The sequence below is a fragment of the Plectrocnemia conspersa genome, unplaced genomic scaffold, assembly GCF_051122295.1.
Source record: "Plectrocnemia conspersa isolate PC_06_02 unplaced genomic scaffold, ASM5112229v1 ptg000012l, whole genome shotgun sequence".
Classification (NCBI taxonomy): domain Eukaryota; kingdom Metazoa; phylum Arthropoda; class Insecta; order Trichoptera; family Polycentropodidae; genus Plectrocnemia; species Plectrocnemia conspersa.
In genome coordinates, this window is record NW_028277176.1 from 12,649,488 (window position 1) to 12,659,691 (window position 10,204).

A 10,204-nucleotide genomic window follows, 5' to 3' on the forward strand; every position below is an offset into this window, starting at 1 on the left:
AGAAGAACTGCGATTTATATAATAATTATATTGTATTGTTTTTCTGTTATAATTTGTTTTCAAAAATCTCCCAAATTGTAGTAGTAGTTTTTATTAGCAATAAGACAATGTTGATCCACCAACTGAAATGTTGCTTGCCTTCAAATATTTTACATTGACGTCAGTGTAATAACATTTGCTATAAAACGGCTTCCATAAATTATCGTGAATATTTACCCCATCCCCCTCTGTCACAAGATTTCATTGAGTCAAACCCCTGTTTGTTTTACACGGTCACAACTCCGTTGACCCTCCCCCCTAAAACTAGGACAAAATTTATGGAAGTCGCCTAAGATATAAATTTTTCGTTTTATTATCTATTACAAACTTCTAATTTAGTGCAATATCATTTGTTGCTAATAATTTTGATGTCAGATTTATTTATTATAAAAAATATAAGCTATGTGTAATTTATAAATTTGAATTATATTGCACTTTCAATACTTATGGGTGTAATATTTATTTGTATTTAAAAATATACCACCACTATTTACGTTAGGTTATTTTTATTTTCTTATTCGTCCTTTAGGCAAATTAACCATTTAATAAATTAGAACTATGATTCTTTCTTCTTGTTTTTATATTCTTGCGCTAAATAATAATTGCTTCGACCAAATAAGCAACTACATTTTATTGGCTGTCGTTTGACAGTTTACTGTGTCGAATGTAGCATGTCATTTCTACATATTATTAAAACCGGTATCATCTTTATATTCAATATTGTATTATATTTACTATAAATTATGTACTTTTTTTAAGTGTAAAATTGGAAACAAGAAAATAATGTTCTGAAGAATAGAATATAGACAAAGTAGATGAAAATATTGAAATAGGTTAGAATTATATACATTTGTATTTGTATGAGTAGTATTATATTTGTATTATCGATTAATCTATCATTTTCAGAAATTCACGATGTTAAAGAAGAAATATTTAAATCCAATACTATTAAATCGGATAATTCAATTTACGAGTATTTTAATAAAACAGTAGCAAAGGTAATACAACATTTTGTACTATATTTAGATAAAATTGTATTTGGTTTCGCTTAAATTTAAATTAATTTTGATTATTTTTAGAAAAATGGAATAAGAAACTGTAAAAAGTCTTCTGATTCTGAAAATGATAAAGAGTTTATACGTCTATATTTTCATAAATTGTTTTCTCAAAAGCTAGCTTTAATACAGCATCTCGATTTATATAAATTAATGCATGTGGAAAGGCGTTCAAAGAAAAACATGACATCATAAGGTATATGTATGTTCATGCTAACGTATATGATTTTAAATGTAACAAATGTGGAAAAGCATTTAAAGCTAAAGGTACATTAGCACGTCATATGGATGTTCATATAGAACCTCGCAATTTTGAATGTAGCATGTGTGGAAAAGCATTCAAATCTAGAATCGATGTTTCAAGACATGATGGTATTTATAAGTTTAAATGTACAGCAAGTAACCTTACACGACATTATAATATTCATAGTGATTCTTATAATTGTGTGTGTAACGAATGTGGAAAAGGATTTAAGACCAAATATGATATTTTAAGGCATATTTATGGTCATAACAGTTCTTATGATTTTGAATGCAGTAAATGTGATAAGGTATTCAATACTAGACATAATCTTTTACGATATATGCAAATTCATAGAGATTCCTATAACTTTAAATGTAGCTTGTGTGAAAGAGTGTTTAAAATTAAACGTAACCTAACGTGGCACATGGTTTTTCATTAAGCTTATACAAAAAAGCATGAATCATAATCAATGAAAATATATCTTCAATCATAATAAATAAATATAAATTTGTCACTCAATGCCTAATTCGTTTTCACTGAAGTATATTATCATAAAAAGTCGTTTCTGTCTATCTTTATCAAACGAATTATCCTATTTGTTATGAACATGAGCTAAGTGAAATTATGTAGTGTGTAAGTAATACATATAAATCAAATTGTTTTATTGTTGTACACTGTAATATTGGGTTGATTTTTCAACTGGTATGATTTATATATTTATGATTTGAAAATAAAATTAATAATAGATCTGATTTTTTTTTCATAGTTTATTATTAATAATAATTTTATTCCTAAAAATAAAATATAATAAAATTAAAATTTAAATAATATTATTTTACAATAGGTATTTGCAGGAACATGATTATTTCTGTTCTGTGATAATATTTCATGTATTATATGAAGTCTGGTTTGCACCAATAAAAACAAGATTTACTATTATGTGAACCGAACCCATAAACAGGCCCTAAAACATACAAAAGCGGCTCTCGAATTTATTTTAAACTTGGCACTAAAATTGCATTTTTTGTAAAACTTTCACTGTGTATTTATTTAAAATATTTTTTGCTTTTTAATTTTATTTTCCTGTAATTTTTAATATACGGTAAACATAACGTTCAATCACTGTGATTTTCTATTGCAGATAAATAATACAAAAAGAGAAATATTTCTAATAAATCTCAATATTAATCATTTTAATAAATACATTTCCGTTGCATAATAATAAAGTGGTTTTGGATTTATCAAATAATAATTCTGTTATCTTTAGATTATTTCTAGAAATACTTTTATGACACAAAACTGTACTTAAAAATATTTTTATTATCACATATTGAAATAAATTTAATATAAAAATATATGTACTTCAATCAGACTGACATTCGAAAAAAGTGCTAATTATTGCAATATGGATATTAAATATATATATGTATATATATACATACATACATATTGTATTTATAACGTCATTTGAACGTTGAACTTTCAGTCATATTATAAACTAATTAATATCACATCAACAATAAATTATAATCTACTCATTTCGGTTAATCTTATATCTCTCGATTCTTCAGGAGCGAATGCTCTATTATCTTGACCGTTTTCAACTTTTCCCGTTTTGGTTTTATCGACATCGTCAGCTTTTTTGGGTCCGTCCATCAAGAACATTGTTAAGAGGAACATGATTGAACCTAGAGATACAAATAGATTATTAAAACCATATAGAAAAAGAGTGTTATAAAATAAATTTACATACTTATTCCGTAGAATCCGGCATAAAATATCATAATTGATTCACGATAACCAATGGCTTTTGATACAGGCTCTACTACAATTGGCAAATTACCACCGATATTGTTCATTACAAACAAAAATATGCCCACAGCTGTTGACCTTACATTGAGTGGTACTATTTCAACCAATACCGCAAATACAATGCCAAACCACATTTCAGCTGTAATAATAAATAAATAATGTATAATTTAATTAATGTTGCTATAAAATATTTGATTTAATCGTTGAATACTTACCGAAGAAATAAGACAGCGCTAGAGTGATCATAGCCCACAGTGGACCAAATATGACTGAACCGAAAGCAGGTAAAGTTGAGATAAGTTGAGATATTCCTAAGATTGCTACTCTGGACCTGATCCCCATTTTGGCCACAATTCTACAACAATTAACAATTTATATTATAGGATGCAAATAATTGTTAGCATCAGTCAGAGATTTACTATGGAAACACTTTATTCCAGCCCGCGGGTGTGTACATGTACAACATGAAAATTTTAATTGTATGTATTATGTTATAACTTGAAACATTATCTTTACCGATGCAGTAAAAACACACTAGGCAGTAGAAACTGGGAGTTCACTTTGAGAAACCAATAAATCAATCGCCAGAAGTTTACAATGTCTTGAGCATTGGACATATATAGTTAAATTTAATTGTGAGTTAAGCAAAGTAGAAATATATTTTATAGCAATGTGAAAAGATTTACTCTTATGTGTCCAGTACAGAATCAGCTCAGAATTCAAATGGCAAAACATGTAAACTATATAATTTAATAAGTTAAATTTAAAAATATCAATGTAACCAGTTTATATTTACTGTTTTTCCTGAACCGAGCTTCTGTTAATCATTTAAAAGAAGCAGGTAAGTACTTGAAGTTCTACATCGAGGCTACTGTCCAATTGTGAGAGTAATACTACATCATTATCATCTCATAATGCTTTATGTTAATTTTTCTAACTGAGGTGATTATTGTTAATTTGTTTATCTATTACCCTCTGTATTTTGTGATATTATATCTAGTTATTAAGTTAATTAATATAATATTACTTGTCTGATACGATTCCTCCAACCACGACTCCTACTGATCCAATTCCTACAGTAACAGCAAACAACCACCAACTTAGATCAATGTCTGGGAAGTATTCTCTATAATACAAATCAGCATTGTATGCAAAACACATGCCGCCTGTAAAAATATATGCATTAGATCAATAATTAAAATAACTGTAGAGTTTGATAAAATTACCGCAATGTCTTATCGAAGCAGCTAAGCACAACAATACGATTCTAGGTTGTGTTATGACTTTCCACAATGGTGTTGATTCAGTGCTTCCATCTGCGTTGACATTAGAACTTTCTTCACCAATAGCTTGACGTTCTGGCTCTTTCAAAGTGAACGCTGTTAACGCCGCAATGATTATCCCTACAATTCCAGCACCATAATATGCAACTCTCCAGCTCTGTATTATACATAATTAGATTAATTTGATGTATATTTGTATAATTGATTAAACTATATAATTACCAATCCCCAAGCGTTTATATCCGGGACATAACGACCAACTGGGAAAGCAATTCCGTAACCACCATAAATACCCCAATTGAATACTGATAAAACTAAAGCTCTCTTGTTAGCCGGGAAGATATCAGACATAATACCAGTAGCTAAAGGATTGCACCCAGATTCTCTGAAATTGAAAATATTTATGTTAATAATTATAGTTTTAACTGAAAATAAATATAGAAGATAGATTCTTACCCAGCTGCCATAATCATACGTAGCAATACCAGATGCCAATATTCTTTCACTGATCCCATCAATATGATAGCAATAGAGAATACTAAAGTACATATTGATAATACTTTAACTCGGTTATATCTGAAATCAGTGTATAATTTGTCATATTATAATTCTTTATACATATATCATATTATGTTATATGAATAAAATGAAATTACCTATCGGCTACTATTCCTAATATAATTCCAGCTATTGTAAAAACAGCCATATAAGCAGGTCCTGCCAATATTTGATAGTCTAAACCTAAACCGTTGTAGTTCCATTCACAATATCTAGTACCGTTAATCTCCAATGATGAACATCTAAAAAATGATTCGTACATACATTTCTATACTTCATATTAATATGATTAATTTAGCTTACGTGTCATTGTCCAATGCGGTTTTACATTGTATCGGCACATCTGATGTGTATAAATCTGTAGCATTAAACTGGCAAGCGATATCTCCATATTTTAAGTCGACTGCAGTTACTTTTGAAGTTGTTCCTGTTCATAAAACGATGTTGTATTGAAAATTATATTTCACAGTGATTTTTGATGCTTTCAGAAGCAATCTCAATGGCCGATGAGATATTTTTATTTTATAGTGACACTTGCCTATTAAATAATGTCCGAGCTCTCCTAAGATATATCCAATTGATAAAATTCCTAGGACGTATGCGCCATATAATGATTTTAATTTTGCTAACAGTTTATTTGAGTAATTTGCAGTCATTTTTAATAATTTGTCTTGATACCTAGGCTTCCTAGAAAGAAAAAATATATTTATAAACAAATCACCAATTACACGAACAGAAAATATCTGCTCTAGATTTATAATATAAATATGCTAAAGTTAATAATAATGAAATGTAAGTTAATGTTATGATAGATAATTTAATAAGATGTTTATTTATAACTTTGGAAAAATATTATTATAAAATATTTTAAATGGATTCTTTTTTATATACTTGAATATAATAAATGTATAGTATTATGTAAATTTAAATGTAATACTTATGATTACAATTTCGGTGTATAGCATAATTTATTATTACTATAATTTCTTAGGTTTATTTGATTATGTGTTTTTTCTTTACATGAGTATTCATTGTTTTGTGGTATTGCCTGGTACAAAAGTAGTTTAAAGTAGTTTAAATATCCGAGAAAAGTAGCCGTTTTAACTTTGACCAAATGATCTGGTTCAGCATGCAATCGCTTTGAATCTCCAAGAGTTCAACTTTATCTGTAATATAACTTGGAAACTACGATGATGTAGCACCCCAATGATACCAACATAACACGTTATTATCAATATTGTACGGAATTTACGACCATATTTCAAACTTGTGTAATTTAAAAAATATCTTATTTAAAAATTACGCTTGTACACAAAAGCATAATGTTTAGTAATCATTTTACGATTAATTTACTTAATGAAAATAGTTTCATTACATATATTATTTATCACTATTTCCTACTCTCCTTTATTGTAATATGATTGGGTGTACATTACGTATTGAATAAACTATAACTAGATGTCCTTGCATTCTCATTTTGTTGTTATTTTGCGACTAGAATCGATTTTGAGTGACCACAAGTGCTTTAATTAAAGCACTTGTGATCAATAAAAATAATTATTTTTTATGTGGTAAAAAATAATTATTTTTTATATAAACGTGTTACAATAAGTGACACATAACTCTGTCATTGAAACTATTAAATGTTAAGTAACACATACACTAACAGACAAGATTTTTTTTACAAAAAATACCACAAAGAACCACCAGGAAGACCGTGAACTACACCTTTGAAAATGGCAATGCAATTAATAGCATTACGTTTTTTGTACAAGTGGAGCAGCAATTTGTATATTTTTTATGGGTAAATAACGACACGTTTTGATTCGACGTAATGACTTATCTGGTTTATTAAATTAAAATATATTTTCTATTATATTATAGTTTGTTTAATGGAACATAATATATCTGATTTAATAGATGTTTTTTTATGTCTATAGATTATTTAACGATCAAGTGATTTGATCATTAAGATTTATGGTGTATAAATATTATTGTATAGGCTTGTGCAATGATAAAATACTGTTTCAGCAAGTCACGATTCCGTGTCCGGTTTGAATAATGTGACGAAAAGGATATCCACGTCAGATTACATGGAAAAATATTTATATTTACTGCTAAATTTATTTCATATATAATACTTGATTTTAGTTTATTAAAATTTTTTAATTATGTATGTATCATATTATTATATGGAGGTTTTCCCCATGATATACTTTGAGGTAGAAATCTTGTGGGTTTTCCTCAACCTGATATCTAGATTGAAAGAGAGAAAGAGAGAGTCTGGATGTTGATTAAAGCAAATCAGGTATGATTAAAGTTAGTAAAATTTTCATTACAACTATAGAATGTACTGAAAGTAACAAAGCAATTTTTACATTTAGGCTCCATAGGATTTATTTATATATATTTATAAAACAAATACTTAGTAATATATAAATATGTGTTAAAATATTGGAGAAAAAAGCAATATGGCCAACAATGTGACTATATCTCTCATTATAAAAATGGGACAAATATAATTAATTAGTAGGTCGTTTAAAAAAGTTAAATTATACTTTCAACTTATCATCATAATTATTAATACTAAATAATATGCACAACATTTTTTTTATAATTTACCATTTAAAAAAAAAACATTTATTAGATTCAATATATTTAAATAAATAATAACCTTGATTTAGTATTTTTTTAATCATTTAGAGCACCCATAATGCTATGTGGTAATTTGCATAACAATATTACAGAATCAGTGATTCGAAAAGAATAACTGAGAGTTGGAAAACCTTGAGCCAGACCCCGACTATAACCACAATTTGCGTTGGGTCAGTACACCTTAGAAGCGTATCTCGCAAAATCCGTTCAGGTGTGTTAAACATTTTTTTGATAAAAATCAAACAGCGAAATGTTTTAATTGAAGTTCAAGAACACCATAATTTTATGTAAATAAATTTATGAATAAAAGTATAGGAATTTGAATTCTGTTCAATTTATTTATTGAAAATTTAATTATAGAATATAATATGACCGATAGAGAGAGTTACAAGCACACTTTATTATAAATCAGAGGTCATATAATTGCATCGATATTGATTTATTGATGATCGTCATTAAGCATGTTACTTAACGCCCATTCAATTATTCCTAACATTTCTCACCTTCGTGCTACAAAATGATTATATATCAATCAATTAAAAAAATGAGAAGATTTTATTGTTAACGTTTTTGTTATAAAATTTGCTTTTGCGATATTACGTTACGATTTTTTTAAGCGGTTAGCCTTGAACGTTAACTTTTATACATCGATGACTGCTAAAAACCGAATCAATTGATATACGGGATGTCTACAAATTAATTTATTTCTGTTATTAATTAGCTAATATTTTAGTGTGTTTATTCATCGAAAATTTTTAGAAAAAAATCTTCTTTGCATGTTAATAATATTTTTAATTAGATTTCAATCAATAAATATTTCAATATAATATATGTTTACATTGTATGTATTTCTTATAAAATCCAGGAAGTCATTGAAATATTTATATAAATAACATAGCGACAGCATTATTTTTATAAACGTGTCATTTGTATGCACTTAAAAGTAATTATAAATACCAATGATTAATATTCTTTACTTGTCTAGTCTCCAATATGAACATATGATGCATTTGCACATTAATCCGTGATCTCTTTTCATTTTAAAACTATTCTAACAATTCAATGTATTAAGTCTTGGTATAATAACAACATCGTTGCATGATGGGTTTATTTAAGCGTGTTTACGAACCGTTCGCTCTTGTAAGAAATATTTATAATATTGAAAAAATCTTTAATATATTATTGTAACCTTCAATTCATATGTGGGTATTAAGCATTTAATTGTTAGTCAAGAACGAAACAATTCAAATTGATTTAGAGTGTACTACACATTAGTGTAGTTCGTTTTTTTTAAATATTTGTTCCAGTACATCTGAAATTTTCCTTTCAAGTATTATAATTGAATAATTATAATTAAGTCATTAAAACCAATGTTACGGTTAAGAATAAGTTAGGAACGGCCATTTACATTAGCATGTGTTCATGAACTGTAAATATGTAACAAAGTATTTACGTGTGTAAAATATAAAAGATAATATATGCACATAGGTCTAAAACAAAAAAAATACGTAGTCAAAAATTGTTTTTAACATTATAAAGCCAATTCTTTCGATACGCGTCGATTTTGTAATAAACAATGTTATTTAAGGAAAAAGCTCTAAAAAATACTTTAAACATTGTGGGCGAAACGTCGTGAAACAAAAAAACAAAGTATGCACTAAAAAAAAAATCGTATTTATAAAAATAATCATTTTAAAATTGCCTTAAAAATTACAAATATTATATATCATGTATTCAAAATAAATTAGCTCCAATTATGAAGAAAGACTGTCTTTCTTCTTTCTTCATAATTGGAGCTGAATTGAATTCGATACAGAATAGAAACAGTTATATATACATATTCATATACATATACGTTGCATAGTTATCTACATATACATTGAAATAAATAATAAATTATATCTTGAATATTATTTTCTAATAACATTTAGCTTTTTAGATCCAGGTTTATTGTAAACTTGCATCGCTGTGTATATTTTTTAGTAATTTATCGTTACATAAAAAAACAGTTAAGCATTGTAAAAGATATCTAAAGTCAAGTATAGTCTATATATTTTGAACATTTAACATTTTGATTTTTATATAATATTCATTTTTTTAAAAGACAAAAGAAAATATTATATATAATAAAAAATAAATACTCACTATCTTTTCGTGAGTAATTCACCACACTTTGAACACCAACCACAATATTTTTAATCAACCAAGACGTTGGTTTTATCGAAATGAAATTAATATCTACACCACGAATCGAAAATGGTAGGCAACAAGACTCGCTGCCATTAGCTCCTCTTGTCTTAGGAGCTTTTCATTGACTGACCAAGCCAACCACGCCTAAGCACCAAGAAACCCTTCTTGGTCACTCCTCGAGTTCCCCCTCTTGACCACTACCCATACCAAGAACAAGAATACTCAAATGCGCGAAAGAGAACACCAACCATTAATGAGAATAACAGAAAAAACACACGCCAAAGACGAATCAATTATAAGCGATCGCTACACGTGCTCCCACGAACGTTGAATAGCAAAATTACCATAATTTCTTCGTGTCCTGAAAT

The 10,204-nt window shown here is 27.6% G+C and overlaps 1 protein-coding gene and 1 long non-coding RNA gene across 3 annotated transcripts; one reads left to right on the plus strand and one right to left on the minus strand.

Moving 5' to 3' along the window:
* The first annotated feature begins 676 nt into the window (after positions 1 to 676).
* Positions 677 to 2,090, plus strand: LOC148228251 (uncharacterized). 2 transcript variants are annotated; one of them, XR_015811686.1, is made up of 4 exons: positions 677 to 738; positions 799 to 872; positions 946 to 1,037; positions 1,119 to 2,090. It is a non-coding gene; the product is annotated as an uncharacterized LOC148228251 (long non-coding RNA). The 2 variants fall into 2 exon arrangements; XR_015811685.1 differs by having other exon boundaries at positions 732 to 872.
* A 634-nt stretch (positions 2,091 to 2,724) lies between these two features.
* Positions 2,725 to 9,963, minus strand: LOC148228252 (uncharacterized). The gene is made up of 11 exons (XM_088200285.1): positions 9,792 to 9,963; positions 5,530 to 5,678; positions 5,295 to 5,418; positions 5,090 to 5,233; positions 4,890 to 5,009; positions 4,656 to 4,818; positions 4,377 to 4,590; positions 4,178 to 4,316; positions 3,366 to 3,505; positions 3,092 to 3,289; positions 2,725 to 3,026 (listed from the first exon to the last, which is right to left on the minus strand). Exons 2-11 carry the CDS (start codon positions 5,645 to 5,647, stop codon positions 2,863 to 2,865), a joined length of 1,524 nt encoding a protein of 507 aa, XP_088056411.1. The 5' UTR covers positions 5,648 to 5,678; positions 9,792 to 9,963; the 3' UTR covers positions 2,725 to 2,862.
* Positions 9,964 to 10,204: the final 241 nt, after the last annotated feature.

Bases quoted from the DNA above. Each gene is read 5' to 3' on its own strand.
- LOC148228252 (XM_088200285.1), bottom strand. From the start codon at position 5,647: ATGACTGCAAATTACTCAAATAAACTGTTAGCAAAATTAAAATCATTA. The intron at 4,819-4,889 runs GTAAGAATCTAT...TTTCAATTTCAG, and splicing joins CGTATGATTATGGCAGCTGG to AGAATCTGGGTGCAATCCTT. The intron at 4,317-4,376 runs GTAATTTTATCA...ATATTTTTACAG, and splicing joins TGCTTCGATAAGACATTGCG to GCGGCATGTGTTTTGCATAC.